Source organism: Adiantum capillus-veneris, chromosome 10, assembly GCF_014529385.1.
Source record: "Adiantum capillus-veneris isolate H3 chromosome 10, ASM1452938v2, whole genome shotgun sequence".
NCBI classification, from domain to species: Eukaryota; Viridiplantae; Streptophyta; class Polypodiopsida; order Polypodiales; family Pteridaceae; genus Adiantum; species Adiantum capillus-veneris.
This window is the reverse complement of record NC_140940.1, coordinates 137,975,410-137,995,731: the sequence shown is the minus strand read 5'-3', so window position 1 is coordinate 137,995,731 and position 20,322 is coordinate 137,975,410. Positions and strand designations below refer to the sequence as shown.

The 20,322-nt window shown below is 42.9% G+C and overlaps 1 protein-coding gene and 1 pseudogene across 1 annotated transcript; one reads left to right on the top strand and one right to left on the bottom strand.

The window, feature by feature from the left end:
* The first annotated feature begins 1,744 nt into the window (after positions 1-1,744).
* LOC147449724 (uncharacterized) lies at positions 1,745-3,057 on the top strand (annotated as a pseudogene).
* Positions 3,058-3,187: 130 nt separating this feature from the next.
* LOC147449723 (uncharacterized) lies at positions 3,188-4,295 on the bottom strand. The gene is made up of 2 exons (XM_086522073.1): positions 3,597-4,295; positions 3,188-3,482 (listed from the first exon to the last, which is right to left on the bottom strand). Exons 1-2 carry the CDS (start codon positions 3,730-3,732, stop codon positions 3,409-3,411), a joined length of 210 nt encoding a protein of 69 aa, XP_086378199.1. The 5' UTR covers positions 3,733-4,295; the 3' UTR covers positions 3,188-3,408.
* Positions 4,296-20,322: the final 16,027 nt, after the last annotated feature.

The window sequence follows — 20,322 nt, the reverse complement described above, 5'->3', positions numbered from 1 at the left end:
ACCAATTCTTATATTTTTTATTGGAGTCCAAAAACTCTTTGGAGAAAGAAGCTTGAAACGCAGCCCAAAACAGAGTACGAGCATCTATTGGAAATGTCATCCACCACTTATAGACCTTGCCTTTAAGAGATAAAGTTGTTTCCACAAACGTCTTTATATCCAAGCTGTGTCTCAATCTACGAATATCACTCCATTTGTGTAAGAACGTATTGACCGCATCTTTGTTGCGATCACACCCTTCCTCGTGAAACTCAGGAATGGTGATATTTTTAAGTAATGCATTATTACCTTCTATATCTTCTGAAGCACTTGTCTCTTAAACTCCTTGAGTCATGCGAGCTTGGTTTCCTTGAACCGTGCCACTTGTGGCTCCTTGAGCCGTTTGTGAATTCATAAATTTCACAAGTAGCTCCATAAGATTTGTAACATTTGCATTGAATGCAGAGAGATTGCGTTCAAGTACATTTTGGCGATTTTCCAAAACCTTGAAAGAAGCCATATCTACAAAGCCATGATCTCCTAGATCATCATCGTCATACATATTAGTGTCAGCAGTACCCGTGGTGCCCTGATTTTGATCTACGTGTTCAAAATCAAAAGTATGTGTTGGTGGGATATCCTCACTGGTCATGATAAACACACACTAAAGTAAAGAGAGAGAAAAAAAACGTCAACTTCTACCTTGTGAAGCTTGAAATCTTTGTGTTTTTTATGCTGTACGATTTGCACTGCATGCGAACCTCGCCTTGCGAAAATTGTAACGCTTTACGTGTCGTTCGTCGTAAGAACACCTTTGTTGACTCTTCACAAAAATTTCGTTTTTGTCGACGTTTTTGTGAAGGCTTTTGTTCACTTTGAAACTACCTCCTTGAGGAAAAAAGAACTTTTTGAGGAAAACTTACGTTCGTCCAAGAAGTGAAAAGGAAGAGTGAAACTACTTCCTTTAAGTTTGAAGCTTTCCCTTTCCTTCTAGCTTTCTTTTCAACACAAGTATACTATCTATCCTACTTATACACAGCAAGACTCAATAGCTTGATAGTAAAGTTTTGGCCTCTTACCCTCATGGGATGGATTCAACCTTCCTTCATGTAAGGATTAAGCGGGTCTTCCTATGCGCATAGCCAACGACGCCAACGGAAGTTTGGAGCCTCGGTACCAGTCGAGTTTGCCTTGATCGCCCATGTTAGTTGCCCGTTGTGGAGGGTATAAGTGGTGCGGTCGGTTGTCGATGTCTCTCTTCTCGCATAGAAAATTGTGTCTACCTTCTTTTTTGTTGCATAACGGAGACGTCGCTGTTTACAAAACCGTGGGATAGAAACAGTACGTACATACACATGCAACCCGCTTTTCCCCCTTTCCTAAAAATAGCTCGGATACCAGTGAAGGACGGTGGTTAATGCATGGTTCACCAAGCCATGCTATCTTATAGACTCCCCCTAGCGTACACACTATCTGGCCGTGCCGGTGACCTTGCTCGTAGGACCCATGTCCTTACAACAACCTTCAAGGTCAGCTACCTTCATCCTTGAGCAACCTCACTGCCCTCAATAAGTTGGATTTCTCATTCGACAAGCTCGGTGGAAGTCTATCTGATGCTATTTGTAATGTGTCTACTAGTCTCTCTTCTATGCACTATCATTGTCTGCAAACTAATTTGTGGGGACCGTCCCTACTTGCTTACTCGCAAACGTCTCTGCAAGTTTGGTGATGCTCGACAACTCTAACAATCTGAACCTCTTTGGAGCTCAGCCACCAAGTGTTTGGGGTAATCTGAATATATGAACTTCAAATTTGTACTCCTATTATCTGGATGTCTCCCACAATCACATCTCTGGAAGCCTACCAGCTCAGATCATATACAATCAAACCATGTCTATGTTCGTTGATGCCTCGCACAACAATCTGTCTGGTAGCTTGCCATCAAATATTGCTCAGAATTGTTTACATGGTGGTTTCCAGTGGTATCTATCGGACAACTTCTTGTCCGGACAAGTCTTACCTGGCTTCATCAACAATGTCACCTGCAGTTGGATTGTAACCACTTATGGACAGTTTGCCACTGTTTCTTTGCAAAATAATCTACTATCCGGGACACTACCAGAATCACTTGGTTTTCTTTATGGGATGAAGTATTTGTCCTTGTCAGGAAACAACTTCTCTGGAAGCATTCCTGCGTCCTTAGCACATGCAAAATCATTGCAATTCTTCGATGCGAGTTACAACAGACTCACAGGAAGATCCACAGCTTCGGCAGTGATGGAACACCCTATTTGTGGGCAATCACCTTGAGAGAGAATGAGTTGGAATGTGTCATCCCACCTGGTGTCACAAATCTAAGCGGTCTTGCAGTGCTGGATGTTTCGAGAAACCGTTTGTCAGGCATCATACCCTTCGCTATGTTTGTAGCAAGTGATAAATCTTCGCTTCCTCCATGAACTGAATCTTTAGCATACCAAGCAAGATGGAGCGCACTCAGATTAAAGCAGATTATCGCTAACAATGGAGATGTTGATGTGATGGGATCTCTCACCGATATGTCATTGTATATTTTTAGCCTACAAGATGATCTTAGCATAAGGTTTTTCAGCCTCAATGTTTCACATAACATGCTCAGTGGGCCCATTCCAAAGGGGCTAGCCAACATATCAACACTTGAGTGGTTGGATCTTTCCAACAACCAGCTAACAGGGACCGAGCTCCTTCAGCGTACATCCCTGAATAGCTCCAATGTTTCTAACAATCCGTCCCTAGAAGGTCCCACACCAAAGGGAGCTCAATTCTATACTTTAACTAAGAACTCCTTTATAGGCAATCCAGATCTATGTGGCCCTCCTCTTTCCAAACGATGCTATTCTTCAGATGAGGTTGACCAACCTGAAGAAAATCCCACAAACGCCACCAATTCCAGGTTTTATCTCGCATCAAAGAGAGTGTCGTTGGAAGCCATTGGGATTGGATACCCCATTGGTTTTGTGGTTGTAGGATACTTTTTCAATCACTATTTCCCCTATCTGAGATGAAGAAGCCTTCTATCATAGAATGGGCTTCAAGGCTTCATTTTAAAAATAGCCCGTCTCATTATTCATGAACTCAGACAATTCTTCATAGATGAATCCTGATATGTCTGTGCCTGAACGAGTTCATTTGCATCTACGGTGCCATCAGAAATTTAAAATATGGAGGCTAATTCAACATGAAAGACATATTAGTTCACAGAGTCATAGATTTACAATTAGAGAAGTGGTCTTTTAAACCAAACCTGTTCAAATGTCACAGGGGCCAATATGTTACGTAAATATAAATGTGGATCAAGTACACAGAAGTTCCGTACTTTGCCTCGCCATGCTTTGAAAGCTGGAGCTCTATCATCACATCCCTTTCCGAAACGAAGCAAGCGCTTTTGTACTGTCATAACTCCCAGCATCTGAGGCTAAGCAAGAGAACTTGTGCTGCACATCCCCTAGGACAACACTCAACAAGCACTGGAGACAGACCTCTGAGATGCTATGTATGACAATAATCGTGCTGGACTCCACAACCAATGAAAACTGCGAACAAGCATTTGTGCATAGCCTTGGCAAAATGTCACAGTATACCTTGTGGAGCTGGCTGTGGAGCATGAGTTGGGCAGATAGCTCTGATAATAGCTCGGGACGTGATGGTATGGTTGTCACTTTGGCACCCTTGAGTAAGCAGCCATCCCTTCCTCGTCACTGGCTTTACCTCTGCCATTCAAAGCCCTACCTTCTGAAGTAATACCGGCAGACCAACTACATTGAAACCAACAGAATGTTCACTGGTTCTATGGAAACACTTCCATTACATTCAGATGCACCTGCAGAAAAACAGTCACTGGAAGACAAACATAGCTGAACATCAGAAACCCCAACGGCACCATCACCACATGCGGCAGGAAACAGAGTGAAAGAGGGATCTACAAACATGGCGACACCTGACCATTGGAAGAAACAAGACACATCCGTGTTCGTTACCATTCCCACCATGGCTCCCGACATTTGTGGGTCACAATGTGGCCGCAAATATTACATAATGTTCCTGATTTCCTTGAAGGACCATTCCCCAAACCTGAAAACCCTAGAAGAACTGTCTCTCCCACAGTCACCTTTCGCTGCTCTGCGGTGTCCTCTTTGGCAGCCCCTCTGCTGCCCTGCAACGATTGCGAAACTAGAGCACTTCGTTAGCATGCATAACCGGAAGTGGATAACAATCTGGTGTAAGGGTACAAGCCTTCAAGGCGATTGCAATTAGAAAGAGCTTCCCTTAGAGAGAGAGAGAGACTTCCCTTAGAGAGAGAGAGAGACACAGTGCGTGCGCTTATTATTTTTTTTCGACAAATCTTGTTAGCTTAAGTGAGTAGTAGTCACGCATACATATAGGAATGTATCTATTGTTTTGTTCTCATGGAAGCACTGAACAAGAGTATACAATGTAAAGAAGAATGTAGAAATGAAAGAAGAGAGAGAGAGAGATCGTTTATTATTTGTTTTGCACAAATCTTGTTACTACAAGTGAGTGTAAAGCACTGAAAAGATTTGATGTAAAGAGTATGCGAAAAAGTTGATTAATTAAGAACGGAATTAAGCAAACGAGAATAGGAAAGACTTTGAATGTAGCATGCAATGACTGCTTTACAATGAAATGGACAAAACTTTTGCGAAGAAGAGGAGGAGGACTAGGTAACAACACATATAAGTTGGAGTTTTTGATGCAGGAAGAAAGGGCTATATCGGAAAGATGCTCTTCAAAGTTGCACGTGTGACTAACTGGTTGACAGAAAAGTACCGCGAAACGAATTGTTTAGCTGGCTGAAGATGGTTGGAGACCACATTAGAGTAATTTACTTCTATAGTGTCGAATAGGTCGAGCACGTCCGCAATCTGCACGAACAACATACAATGGTGTTTTGTGGAGCAACTAGCCAACACGGCGATGTCGATGGTGATTTGTCGACCGAGTGTATTCCAAGTGATGTAATGTGGATGCCATGGGGTAGGTGGTTGAACTGGCCATGGAATGAACTCACTCCATTTATGCATGTAGTGTCTAAGCACCCGCTCTTGCAAATTTGGGTAAAGACAATATTGCAACTTATACATTGCAGTCTCAAATTTTGGCTGTTGCTCAATCAGATCAGCTGGAATTGGCCTACCCATTCTAAACTGAAAAGAAAAAACATTTAAATCAAAGCAGTTGATAACTTGTCATGTCTGTCATAGTTTGAATGGAAACAAAAAGACATTGTTGTAGCCAATGATCAAAGTTATGTGACAAAGACTGAACAAAACAATGAAAAAAAGACGGCAGAAGTTCGCAGCTATATTTTCTTATGTTTTTTCAAAAAATAATATTTTCTTAACCTTGGTGGATGTCCAAAACAAACGTTATAACCTAATGCAGTTGTTGTTTTGTGTTGTTTAATATAGAAATATGCTAAGTTTCTAGCTTTATGTAAATTGGTACTAGTTGCTAAAGTGGTAATTTCAAAATTGTCCTCGAAAGGACTATGTTCTTGCATGTCCGCTCGCATTCTCTTCGAAGGATTGTGCTTGTGCTGGCCAACGCATTTTTGGATGCTATTCGTAACTCCGATATATCTCCTATCGTTTTTCGTGCATCATATACTGTAGACTATGTATTCTTCCCGCGACGTTGCTTTTTCTGGGGTGGAAGGCCGATGCTTGTCTCTGGTTGTTGATGAGTGTCTAAATCTGCAGTCCATACAAATTGGTTAGGTCAATAAAAAAATGACGGTGCTACGAAGAAATGAATGGAAGCTAGTGATACTTGTTATCCATACTTTCCTTGGTCGGTTGTAATTGGCTCGTATGGGGAGGCTGGTTGGTCGTAATTTATTGCCTTGTGTTTGTTGTAGTGCCATGCTACCTTCTAGATTGTGATAGGTGGATTAGTTGCATCGTGCGTGTGGTTTGCTGAAGTCATGAAATTTACCAAGATAGCGGCACAGTTTTCTTGAGTAGCTTTTGAAAGTTCAGACAAATCAATGTTGTAACCAAAACGCAACTGCTCCATTGCGTACAATGTAATTCCTTCAGTTTTTGTGTCGAGGAGTTGTTGTGCTTCAACATTACGCAACATACTGTCATCATCCTCGTACTGGATATCAAGCTCTTCAAGTATTTGCTTCATGAGACCTGCAGGATGTAGGAGCAAGTTGGTTAGCACAACAGACCGAAGGCATTATATTTTTGTTTTCTAATAGTACCTGTTGTCATCATGTCTGTGTTTGGTGTGGCCATCGTTTGGTTTAGAGCTTTATATCTTGCATCGCACTTATTCATGAAGTTGCGACGCACTTGAAAGGTATGGAACCCCTCAATATACGCATGGGGTTTCTCGCCTGCTGAGTTATCCAATCTCATCTGCTTAGTCGTGAGGTAAAATCTCTTAGGTTGTATCATTGGTTGCGTTTCCTTTGCATTGTTCGTGTATTGCTTGAAGAGCTGCACAGTAAGATGAGTGATTGATTTGCATGTCATTGGCAGATGCAAGATCAGACAAGCGTGCAAAATGTACCATGTTGTGATCCATTGTTTGATTCAATTCCCTGCACGTAAAAAGAATTATTTTGATGATCTGTTACAGTATTTCTGAAGCATAAGATCCGACAAACGTTTAAACACAAATGAATGAAGTGAGGAAAGGAAGAGCAGTAAATTAACAAAAGGTGAATGAGAGTGAGCAGGGGTGATAGGGAAGATGTATCAGCAATGCAACATATTGAACATGACAAGTCGACACAAGAGAAGATGAGCAGTTGAACAAAAATTTCTTCTTTGTATACAAGGCAGTTACAAGGCGATGCAATCAGTTTAATAGAAAGAGGAATTGATACTGAATAGGGGGGAGGAAACTTTCACGTTTAGATGGTCAAAAATCTAGATGGTGTGAACATCTCTGGTGTAGGTAGCTCTAGTCAATGTAGCCGGGTTTTCTCAGTGACGTGTGACAGCATCATGTATAGAAGGCCAGGGGCGAAAACTTATTTTACAATGAGCAAGATGTTGGTGTTGATTGTTGCGCCTTGGGACTTGTGTCTAGTCATAGCATAGGCGAGAACTACTGAGAATGTGGATTTATGGTACCAGTGCCCATTGAATGTCCGCCTGCTATGCTTTGACCATCGAAGTGTAAGTTCCTGTTTGGATGTGTCCAGTGTGACTTTGATTGCTTTGACGCCGCCATCTTCATCTTGGAGGATTTCGTCTACGCGACATAATGATCCATTGGCTGCTCCAATTGTTAAGTCTATGTTCTCTGTTATCAGTGCCTTTGCTCCTTCTGCTATTCCGTCAATTGTGTGGAAGTCGGGATCTTCAAGCCATGCTTGGAGCTCAGGGACGTTGTGTGCATTCTTCTTGAGGCCAATTTGGATGATGTGACTATGCCGATGGAAGCGTTCCAAGAGCAGGTTATTATAATATCGAACGTCACTCTTGTATTGTGTGCAAATGATTGTCATGTTCCTATCCATGTGTTTCTCTATTTGATCCTGCTTTATGATGCGGTCACCGAGCGCATCGTGGATCTCTTTCTTTGTCAAGAGCCTGACTCTTATTGTATTGAGGAACTCTATGAAAGAGATATCTTTTGCATGGCGCACTGAGCAAGACATAATGTACGAGTAGCAGTGGAGCTTGTGATGTGGCATGAGTAGCACTGATCACTTTGATGCCTGCATACTGGCGGCAACTGTGCTAAATCACCAAATAAGAAGACCTTTTTATCTTTGAATGGGTCTAACAGTATGCCGTTGGTGACATTCACAATTTGTCGTACTATGAGATCGAAAGTTTGCTTTGTTAACATAGAAATCTCGTCTATGATAATCGTGTCTGCTTCTTTAATACTGACGTATCTGTCATCAGTTTTGAAGATTGACAGGGGATACTGTTGTGTGCGCACTGGTATCTGGAATTGGTAATAGACAGTTGTTGCGATGTTGCTTAACCTCATGGTTGCTGCACCAGTCGAAGTAGCAAGTGTGACAGTTTTGCCTTGCATTATGAGTTGGCTTGTGATGTATCTTATGAGGAAGCTTTTGCCACTCCCAGGAGTGCCTGTGATCACATGCAGTCCACTCTTTGTTGTTGTGAGCTTCTTGTAGATCTCTGCTTGTTCAAATGTAGTGACATGTTTTGGACGTTTTGAAGCTCGTTTAGAAGGGCAGAGATACGAGATGACGTGTCCTGTTGCTCGTAGTTTGTTTGCACATCTAGAGATTGAAATGAGGCAGCCTTTGTTGAGGATGTCTTCTGTAGTATCATGTTGTGAAATTGGTGTGTTTGATCTGTCGTGAGCATATTTCGTTGTGTGTACTCTGTGATGTATATCTCAAGGTCCTCATCTGTCAGTATCAAATTTCTAAGTTTGCACTCAAGATAGTATGGCCTGGACGTGTTCTCCGGTGAGAGGAGGTGGGATTCATTTCTGAAGGTGATGCTCTTTAGCAGCACGTTGAAAAAGAAAGCCTCCGGATGATGCCCTGGATGATAGTCTGTGAAACGGACCAGTCGGTGTTGCCGCTGCAGAGATTGGCCGCAGGTATTCTCCTCTGAAATACTTTTTTTCCTTTCTTTTCCCTTAGTCACTATGTAATTCTTGTGGAAGTCGTAGAATGTAAGCTTCTCCAGAGTTTGTGGTCGTGCGCAATACAAATCAATAGGGTGCAGCACGACATCATTGTTGTGAGAAATGATTTGTTGTCGTAGTGCCGGGGGCGATGAGTCGACATATTGGACGCTATCGCTCTTTGAAATGATTGGGATTTGCAAACAATTTAATGCCACTTATGTTGCTGAGATAGGTTTTGACAGTAAAGAGGCTGAGATCAGCTTCAATTTTACAGTGTTAAGGCCACCTAGGCCTAAGCACTCTGCATCTTCTGAGTGGATGTTGAGATGGCCCATTGGTTCAGTTTTGAGTGCATACTTCAAGAGGTAGTAGGACAGCGATGAATTGGTTACCCACTGTATATTCATATGTGCACCCCATAGCAAGAGCAGTGTAGGGTGGCACGGTACGACATTTCTGTCTTCATGCCAGGGCCTGAAGTATTGCCATCTGTGATTTTGTTCGTGGAAGACTGGGTTTGGATTTGGCTACGCATGAAATGCAAACCCGTGTTTACATACTCCATCTCTTTGACCGTGGTAACAACTTGTACGGCACTTGTGAAGTTGTTTCCTGAGTACGAGTTCTCGGAGCCGGCTTACTTCTGGCAAAACCACAGAGCCAGTTTCTGTCGGGATGTATGCAGCTATTTCAGCAGATAGTTGCTCTTTGTCTTCTTCATGCATCCACAGTATGACATGAGCATGCAATGATCCTCTATTTTGTACCTGGTATCTACCCAAGTGGTGTTGCACACGGCCCAACACACCTTTCGCAAGTATATATTGGACATAAGCATTTGGAACTTAGAGTGGAAGGTGAGGGCGCATTTGACTGGGCAGTCTGTCCAAATAAAGGAGGCGTTTAACTGACATGCAATTAGCTCGATCGTGTCAATCTCAGGCCATCTTGTGTCTGTGACCTCATCGGTAGTGAAAGTCAAGAAGAAATCATGCATTCCTCATTCGTCCACCATTGCTATCAAGTCCTTTAGGTTCTTGCAGTGCCACGAGCAAGAACCTAGCATGCTGGAAGGGGTGCTATATCGAAGCACATGTCTCACAGTATCTTCGTCAGTTGTTGTATGATTGGCCCTCTTGTAGTTGTCAATGTCCTTTTGTGACAAGCTCGTGTGTGTATTGTTAGCCAACATAAGTGCCTGCTTTAGTTGGTACATTATGAGCAGGTATGGCTTGTACAGGGTGTAAATGGAGAACAGAGTCGATGCACGTATCTTCACATATATACTGAAGTTGTTTTACCATCATACTGGCCTTTCCCAAAAGGGAACAGGAATGGAAACGTTGCCGACTCTATTGTGATGTCGTTCACAGAGCTTGATGCGGCAGGCATGTCGTTGGGCTTGAAAGTAACTGTTCTCTCACGCAATTGTTGTCGGCCACGAAGCTGCAGAGAAGCAAATTCGTAAGTATCGCTAGTAGTGAATGCTCTTCTCCTGGCTGGTTCAATGATGTTTTTGATGATACCAAACATCAAACTTGTGTCAAGCTGCGCCATCAGTGCAAACGGTGCATTGTCTTGTTGATGTTGAATGATCTTGCTTACACTATCTTGACTTAGTATGCAGAGGCCAAGCTTCTTATTTGGTCGTTCAGCCATCGACATGTACTTGTGTAGTACGAATTTGTTCTCAAGATTGAATGCAAGTATGTCTGCCACTTGTGATGTAGCTAGATCTTGCTCTGTGAAGGTTGTTCTATGCTCTTTACTCCATGATAGCAGAGGGTTATCTAATATTGAACGTATGTCTAGTGTACCTCGTGCAATTGTTGTCACTATTGAGATGGCATTGACAGATATGTCAATGACGCTCAATAGCTGTATGTGAAGCTGATTTCAGTTCAATATTCTTCTTGTGTAGTCTGGAAGTAAGGGCACACAATATTTGTGACGTGCACTTGAGTTCTTAGAAGTGGAGCACTGCACCCATTGCATTTCTATCTGTGTAGCCTCTAAGCTGGATACCAATAGACTGCTAGCAAACATTGCAATCGATGTCTCGTTTGGAGCTCGAGTACAATCAGAAGAGGCACTTCTTTGGATGAAAACTACACCACAAACAAAGCATATGCTTAAAGGTCTGAATATTGCTGCAACGTCTGAACTCCATCGGTATACTAAATTGACGATATCAATCCATGATTGTGAGCATGGTTGAAATCTACCCTTCTTCTTGATTGAAGTGCGATGTCTCGCTTTCAATCTGCTGAGGTGTATCCTACGCTTTCGGTGATGGTCCATTGAAGGCTTAAGTCAGAGTCAATCTTAATGATTCAATGCGATGAGAACCTTGTGATATTTACTTACTAGTCACATCTAAGCAATGAACAGTTCAAGAATTTGAAACAATGCAAAGAATAAGTATGAAGCGTTAGAAAAGTAATAGCACAATGTTGAAGGTTCTGACAGTAATCTCATTATTTGTATGTGTTCTTTACTTCTTATGTTATAGAAAAAAAAGAAAATGTGCGGGTGTCCCTGCACGGGGGAGTTTGCACAGTCCTCCCCAATTTTTATAATACGAGGGAACGTGCCATTCCCACGACAGCATGCAATTTTCAGTGTGTTCCTTTTTACTGTGTCCTCAGCGTTCAAGATTAAAATGTGGCACTTCTTACTCACCGCACGCTGGAATATGTCGCCGTTGCAAATGAAGAGATGTGTCCAAGTTTCTCTTGATCTGTTTACAGTGAAACACGGTAGAGTTAGGCCATAACTAGTTGCGCCTGCAGAAACGAGCTGAGTAAAGTAGTTGAAGGTGGACATACTATTCAACTAGCCACTGGGTCTTGTTACACACAAAGCTGCTATGATTGCTACGTCGGGAAGGCGCGGAGGCTTTACTGCAGATGAAGGTCAATTTCAATATGCCGACGAGGCAAACATTCACATTGTCGACCTTCTACTACTGGAATGAATAGGGAGGAGCTTGGTCTACAAAATCTATGATATTGAAGAATGCTCTCGCCATGTCGACGAGGTAGCCTTTTTCTCATGGCTATTTTCTTAATGCATAAAAACCTCACTAAACAGTTCATTACAAAGGGGCCTCCTTCAAAACCTTATTACTTGGTTAGGCAAAGGACGTTTTTCGTTATCAGGACGCACAAGCCACCACGTGGCAATTGCATTAAATTAAAATTAAAAAGAAACATTGCAGCGTCGTAAGTAATCAGCGTGCAAAAGTAACGTGGAAGAAATGCAGCGCCATGAAAATTTTTTGCGCTCGAAAGCAATAGTTCGGAGCGGAAACAACCGGTTCGGAAGCAACATACAAGAGGTTGTTTTGTTCGAACTTCTGCAGCTTTGTCTCTGGCCAAGATTTTCTTATTTAGGTCGTAGGAACAATCTCAAGAGTCTTGCTGAGAGAGAGCTGTTACAGATGCCATAAACAACCGGTTCGGAAGCAACATACAGGATGTTGTTTTGTTCAAACTTCTGGAGGTTAATACAGGAGGTTGTTTTGTTCATACAGCAGGTTGTTTTGTCTTGGACCTTAATAAGATTTAGGTCGTAGAAAATACAGATAGAGAGAGAACCTGCGAACTGCTTGTCGAGAAGGTGGTATGAACTGCTGCGAACTGCTTGTCGTTGACGAGGGAATTGCTTATAGAGAAGGTGGTATATATGAACTGCTACGAACTGCTTGTCATTGACGAGGGAATTTCTTGTTGAGAAGGTGGTATGAACTGCTATGAACTGCTTGTCGTTGACGAGGGAATTGCTTCTGTTACGAGCTGCTTCTGCTATTTGTTTACGACAAATTGCTTCTGTTACGGCGTAGCTTTTTACTTCGCTTTTTTAGCGCTGTAAAGCGCTGGCGACGTTAGCTTTTTACTTCGTTTTTTTAGCGCTGTAAAGTGCTGGCGACGTGGCTTAATGACAGGCTGACTTTTTTGAAATGACTACTTCGCTAATGAAGTAATCATATCAATTATTCCTGATAAGTAAGGGTGGGTTCAGACTAGGCGGCGGAAGAAGAAAGCAAAGGGGCATTCTTCCTCCATGGAAAAATTTAATTGGCTGGAGTTGAGGCACTCTTCCGTCGGGCCCTCCATTTTTCACTACAAGAGGCTATTCATATTAGCGACGCTCAAAAAAAAAATTCCCGGCGTCGCTATGAGCGTCGCAAATTTCTTTGTAAATTTGCGACGCTCATAGCGACGCCGGCTGGGCTAAAAAAATAACAGAGCGCGCCCAAAAACTCAGATCTCAGATCTGAGTTTTTCGGCGCCCTCAAGCAAGGAGCAGGTAACGCTCTCCCTCTCTCTCTCTCTCTCTCTCTCTCTCTCTCTCTCTTTTTCTTCTCCACACACACACACACACACACACACGAGGAGAGGAAGGAGAGCCAGGTATGCTCCTTCCCTCTCCTCATTCTCATGTTCCCTTCCCCTCTTTCTCTCTCCCTCTCTCTCTCTCTCACACACACACATACACACACACACACATAGTGTTTTTGAGAGAGAGAGAGAGAGAGAGAGAGAGAGTACAAACATAAACAAAAACGCACACACACATACATAAACAAAGAATGCACACACACATTGAGAGAGGAAAAGAGAGAGAGAGCATGCATAAACAAAAAACGCACGCATTGAGAGAGGAAAAGAGAGAGAGAACATGCATAAACAAAAAACGCACACATTGAGAGAGGAAAAGAGAGAGAAAACATGCATACGATCCAAAAAAACGCACACACATTGAGAGAGAAAGAGAGAGAAACTAATTTAACGTCGTAGGAAACTAATTAAAATTAAAAGACCTAAAGATCTAGCCGACGAGGAGTTGAACTCAAGACCTATTATTCAAGAGGGAAATGGCATAATCAATCTATCATACTTGGCATGGGTGATAGAAAGGTTATACCATTTATCTCTTTTTATTGGCACACACATCCACACACGCGCACACACACAAGAAGAAGAGAGTTATAACGTCGTAGGAAACTATCCAAAAAGACGTTAAAGATTAGGTTAGATGTAGACTTACGTTAAATTAGATTTAGGTTTATTTAAGTTAAATTAGATTAGATTTAGGTTTATTTTTAATTATATTTACGTTTATTTACACTAGATTTAGATTTACGTTATATTAGATTAGATTTAGGTCTCCATAGACTGCGATGCCTGCATGAAGCGGGTGAAGAAAGCCCTCAATGGAATATAGGGTATTGTTGCCTTCACTCATGGTGGGCTCCGTCGATCCAAAAGTACTGGTGAAATGTCTTCAGAAGATAGGGAAGAAGGTGGATCTTTAGGGCGGCAAGAGTCACTACATCCCTGACACAATGACCATCTAGACAACCTCTAGTCATTCAACAACAACTTCAAAGTTAGTAACAAGAGCAAGAACGGTCTAAAGGGCCAATTGCTGTCGTCAGATGTGGATGGAGATGAGGCAGCGTCACCGCCGGAAGTTAACTCTCACATCTTTAGTGATGAGAATGCCAACTCTTGCCGAGTTATGTGAAAAATTATGTGTTAAATCAGTTTTAAGGTTCTTATAATCCCTGTTAGTTTAGTTCTTTGTTTTTAATATAACATAATTTACGTTAGATTTAGATTTATGTTATATTAGATTAGACTTAGGTTTATTTAGGTTTACCACACACACACACACACACACACAAGAAGAAGAGAGTTTTAACGTCGTAGGAAACTATCCCAAAAGACGTTAAAGATTAGGTTAGATGTAGACTTACGTTAAATTAGATTTAGGTTTATTTTTAGTTAGATTTACATTTATTTAGATTTACGCTTATTTACGTTAGATCGAATCCACGCAAGAATTACTTACGGTTTAGGGTTTAGAGTTAGACGAACAATGAAAAGATGTTAAGATGCTGTGAAGTGCTACAGCTAGAGAAGAGGCAAAGGGGTTTTGTCCACTACATGCAGTATCATGTAGACGTGGGTCTGTAGATTTCTTGTACCCACAAATATAGGTATTGACCAATAAAGACGAGATTATAACCCGGTGGTTCTGATCTCCGTGCACCTCTAGACCGAGGTGTGCTGGGATTGGACATGACTAGAGAATGTGAGGTAAAGAGAGAGAGAGAGAGAGAGAGAGAGAGAGAGAGAGAGAGAGAGAGAGAGAGAGATAAGACGAAGAATGCCAATAGAATCTTAAATTTGTTGTCCAGGTTATAAGATTTTTATCCTCATTATGAGTAGTGACGAGGATGTGGGACCGTCCAACCGAAACACCTATCTCTCAACGAGGGTCTTATGTCCTTGTAATCAATGCAAGCATGCTGTGCGACGGACAAGACGTGTTTCTTTGCAGCACCTTCGTGAATTTGGCGAGTTCGATCCATCTATTATAGATCGAGTTGTTGCCAATTATAACTCGTCGGACTCTGACGCTGGCCAACAAGCAGCAATCTTGCAACCCAATAGACGTGTTCGCAGGCGCTTTGGTCAAGCAGCATATGTGAGGCCACAAGATGTAGCCTCTGACAGCTCGGGGGATGATCATGCAGAGCACATTCCCAACGAGGCAATGTTTGAGCCCGAGATTGATGAAATGATCGAGACGATCATGGATTCAGAAAGGCTTATCTATGATGATATGAAAAGTGAAGCCGATACGCCATTGTATAATGGAGCACGTATGTCTAGATTGAAAGCACTCCTGGTTCTTCTCAACATGCAGGCAAAGTTTGGATGGAGTGACACTAGCGTCACAGCGCTTTTCAGGTGATCTATTACAATTAGTTTACTTTAATAAAACTCTAAATGTATAATGATCTGATAGATTTTTACACGACTGTATCGTATTTTTATGTTGTGTAGATTGCTTAAAGAGCACATACTACCAGCTGACAATGTGATGCCAGATTCCCGAGATGAAGCAAGAAAGATTTTGCGAAACTTGGGGATGGATTACAATTCTATCCACGCTTGTCCTAATGACTGCATTCTTTTCAGAGGGGAATACATAGACATGGAGAAGTGTCCGAAATGTGATTCCGAAAGATATCGAGTAGATCTCCAGGGGACAAAAATTCCACAAAAGGTTTTGCGACATTTTCCTCTGCTTCCTCGCATCAAGCATTTCTTCGAATGTAAGTCCATGGCCGCCCTAGCATCATGGCATGAGGAGAATAAATCTTCGGATGGTGTGCTACGAATTCCTGCAGATTGCGCAGCCTGGAAACATATAGATGGAACATGGTCGGATTTTGCCAGGGAAGCTCGAAATTTGTGCTTAGACCTGGCTATGGATGGCGTAAATCCATTTGGTCAAAGATCAACATCTTACAGTGTATGGCCCGTTGTCATCGTCAACTACAACATTCCCCCGTGGTTGACTACGAAGAAGGGGCACCTATGGCTAAGCTTGATTGTGCCAGGGCGATATAAAGTGGGGAATATGGATGTGTATCTTCGTCCACTATTGGAAGAGCTACAACAATTGTGGATTGGCATAGAGGTGGTGGATATGAGCCGACACACAGGACGACGGAATGCTTTGATCAGAGGCATTCTAATGTGGACCATGCATGACTATCCCGGGCTAATAGAATGCTCAGGTGATCTATTGACACTCCTCACTCAGACACTGTAAATCTTGTTTTTTCCCATAGTTGATCTATTATCATGTGTATACATGCAGGGCTTCAAACAAGCGGATACAGAGCATGTGTCACATGTGGACCTAGACTGAATGCACGTAGGGCGCCCTCACTGAAGAAGCAAATCTACGAAGGTCATCAAGCGTATCTTCCAGAGAATCATGTGTTACGCGACGGCTTTTTGGGAAGAGAGACACCAAGGATGTCTGCACAAGCATGGTTAGAGCAGAAGGAGATGTGCGATGACGGATTGCCTCCAGGGATGAAGAGACTATCTCTATGGTACGAGTTACCATACTGGCCCCGACTCATGATCAATCACTTGCTCGATCCAATGCACATATTCAAGAATGTGGGTAATCTACTATGGGACCATCTGACCGGCAAGAAAGATACTTTGGGAGCCAGAGTTGACCTTAGAAATGTGGATCGTATGGAGCAATATTGGCCGCAAACAGCGTCTGATGGATCGATAAAACTCCCTAAAGCACCATGGATTTTCACAGGAGCCCAAGAACGCAAAGTAAAAGAGACCATTCGATCTTTGCGGACCCCCACTGGCGTAATGTACTCGCTCCGAACGTGTTTTACTAAAGAAGAAAAGCTTACCGGTTTGAAGTCACACGATTGGCATAAAATGTGTCAGGTACGTTCATAGTGGACTTTAATATCATTGCATAAAATGTGGACTTTAATATCATTGCTGCACATACTTTACAGTTTATTTTACCGGTTGCCATTGAGGGATGTTTGTCTCTCGACATCCGTAACACAATCTACAAACTTGTAAAGCTGGTGCAATGGATCTCACAAAAGGAGATCAACGTAGACTCCATACCATTCGCCAAACTAAATGCTGCGGAGCTTGTGTACATGTTTGAGAAACATTTTCCTACTACCATGCTAACCATTCAGGTGCATCTTCTTGTTCACATAGTTGATGAGGTGGAAATAGCTGGCACAGTTCATTCCAGACGGATGTTCTTCTTAGAACGTTTCATGAAAACGCTTAAGGGATATGTGCGTCAAAAGGCACGTCCGGAGGGTAGCATGGCAGAAGGTTGGTTGGTATCAGAGTCCCTAGTGTACATTGGAGAGTGGCTAGACGGATTTGATAAAGCCCGGGACACGCTATGGCGAACCATAGATGATGAACGCATATCTGGGATTGTCATGTGCAATCTCGGTGTTGAGAAGAAGATGACGGAAGATCTAGAGGCTAAAATCAACCGATTTTGCATGCTTCACAATCCAGTGATGCAAAAGTGGATTCCACAATATGAGGATGCAAAGCAAGAGTGACAAAGGGCACGAATCGAGTGGAGACGGGGAAGACGACCACCGATGCACTATCCGACGGTTCTGGAGAGCCTACCAACCTTCATGAGCTTAAGATGGTTGCACAACCAATTGAAAAGCGCACAACAATGCGGTGACGAAGTGACTGAGGAAGAGTGGGAGTACTCTCAGGGTTGCACGACCAAGGTAAGTTTGCAATGTACGACTAGCAAGTGACTTTATTTATAAACGTTTGAACGGCCACTCATAATCTTTGTTCGTTGTAGTATAAGTCATACACAGCAGCATGGTGTAAAGGTCGACATTTTAGGGTGGAACCAATCGACAAAAAGCGTTTTACTCAAGATTGTGGAATCATGGCAAAATTTGAACAGTCTAGTCGACGACGTTCCTCTGATGCAGATCCTGTGGTGGCGGAACTCACTTACTTCGGCACGCTGCAAGAGATTTTGAGGATCGATTACAGAGGATTTTTTGTCGACTTGTTCGACGTGCAATGGTTCAAGATAATCATGGAGGGTCGCAACGCCAGTGTGCGTAGAGGAGAGTCTGGTTTTCTTGAGGTGGATTCTACTAAGAAATGGACTAACCTAAGAGACACTTTCGTACTACCCGAGCATTGTGAACAAGTAAGTATGTAAATAGTTAACATCCCCCTTTTACAAGTGATGTGCTTGAAAGCTCTCATGTAAGTTATGTGGCTCTGGCAGGTAATATTTCATCCTACAAAGTCTACATCAAACTGGTGGTACGTCATAGAGGTAGCCCCTCGTAGTGCAAGGACGTATGAAGGCTACCATGTGCCAATCACAACAGCATCAATGGAGGAGATCAAAGAAGATGCTCAATCAGAAGCCGCTGCGGTGGTGCCAGACGAGCATCAAGATGCTACTACTCTATATGGGGTGCATGCAGAGGAGCTACAAAATGAAACAGAGGATATGTGTTTAAACGGAGAGCTCTATATAGATATAGGAAGTTATGCTGAGTTATGCGAGGATGAGAGAGAGATCTCTTAAAGCCACAAATATTGTATTTGAACAATTTTGCTCCGTGTTGTAAAAGCTCTGGCTCTCTAAGTACCTTCCATGGTGTATAACGCTCTTTTCTACTCGCGCTCACATCTTTTGATTGAAAATTCTGAGTTTTCGACTTGCCTCTTCTATCACTCAATTCATTGCGTCATTATATTTATATGCGTCATTACGTCATTGTATTTAATGGTCTTTGCGTCATTGTCTACTCTATTCATTCAATATTAAGTTTAAATATTCGTGTGTTTAATGCAGGTATGAATGATGAGGAGTTTCTTTCTTCTTTGTCACCGCAGCAGAGACAGTGGTACGTGGAGCGTCATCGCTCTGGCGCATCATCGCGCGTTCCTACTCCATCCGCATCTCCCTCTCTTTCAGAGCATTCGGCGCGCTCCGAAGCTTCGACGTCGACGAGACGAGCTTCACACTCGTCTAGACACTGGCGCTCTAGTGGTGGCGGTGGCGGTTGTTGTGGGGATTCTGCCACCGATGCCTCCACACCGCCTCGTGTTCGACGAGGCTCTTTACCTCCCTTCTTTGCCCGCCCCCACACCAGCCACAGCATCGCCATCTACTCCAGGTTTTTCACGGCTGACTGTTCCTAGCAGCTACACACCTCTACCTACTCCGCTAAGAGCCACCCCATTCGACACTCCTCGCTTCAGGGCCCAGACGCCGGTGGAGACACCTGACGTCCGTATCCCCATCGACACGCCGCTAGAGACCCCTGCCGGGACACCCAGGTTCACGCGTCACCGGCCAGAGGGCTTGTCTTACTCCGTTGACTTCAGCGGCGGCATCATCATGGATGATGACGGCAAGAAGGTGATCTCGCACATGCGTGGTCTTTGCTCTCAGCTGTTTAGACACTACATACTAAACAAATGGAGTGAAGTACCAAGTGATTTAAAAAACAGAGTCATCAGCATACTTCATGATGAGTTTCCCGTTCCAACACGGGATCAGCGCTTCAATGAAGACCTGATGAAGATTCGAATGCGCGAATACTGCAAACACAAGCGTTCCGAAGTGCAAAAAGCAATCAAGAATGGGTGGAACAGGCCAGATTGGCTGGCCAAAGAAGATTGGAAGAATGCGAAGAAAGCAGCGCGCGAGAATCCCGACAAGTGGAAGCAACAAAAGGATGCAGCCAGAGCGCGAGTAGAGGCAGGGAGCTCGCACCACTTGGGGAGCGGTGGATGGGCATCATTTGAGGCCGATTTTGTAAGTGTTTTCGCATTGCTCTTTATGTTCGATAGTTTAGGGTTTATGAGTTTTTTAATTCTAACATAATGAAATCTTTGTATGTTTTGACAGTGGTCGATGACAGGACGTGATCCCACACCGTACGAGCGCGAGTACGTAGGCAGGAAGGGCTTAAACGCCGTGATGGACATTCTCAGTTCTCGCGGCGGCATGGTTAGTATTAGGGTTTACTCTTTTCTATTTTTTGTATTGTTTTATAAATGTCGTTATATGTTTATACTTACTGAAAGCTGTCTTATTGTCTTTTTTTGCAGAATCTGACAGATACGCCGCTTGGACGCGATGAGACGTCTGACTAGACGACGTCAGTTTAGCCGTAGCTAGATAGCATTAGTTTAGGGTTTCTCATAGCTTATGTATCATGAGACGGATTTTATACGTCTTTTTGAACCATGTATATTATTACATTTGTCACCACAGTTCCTTTTGCCAATCAATTCTTTATGCCTATGATGTTGTACAATTGTC

Bases quoted from the DNA above. Each gene is read 5' to 3' on its own strand.
- LOC147449723 (XM_086522073.1), bottom strand. From the start codon at position 3,732: ATGGCAGAGGTAAAGCCAGTGACGAGGAAGGGATGGCTGCTTACTCAA. The intron at 3,483-3,596 runs GTATACTGTGAC...GTCTGTCTCCAG, and splicing joins TCCACAGCCAGCTCCACAAG to TGCTTGTTGAGTGTTGTCCT.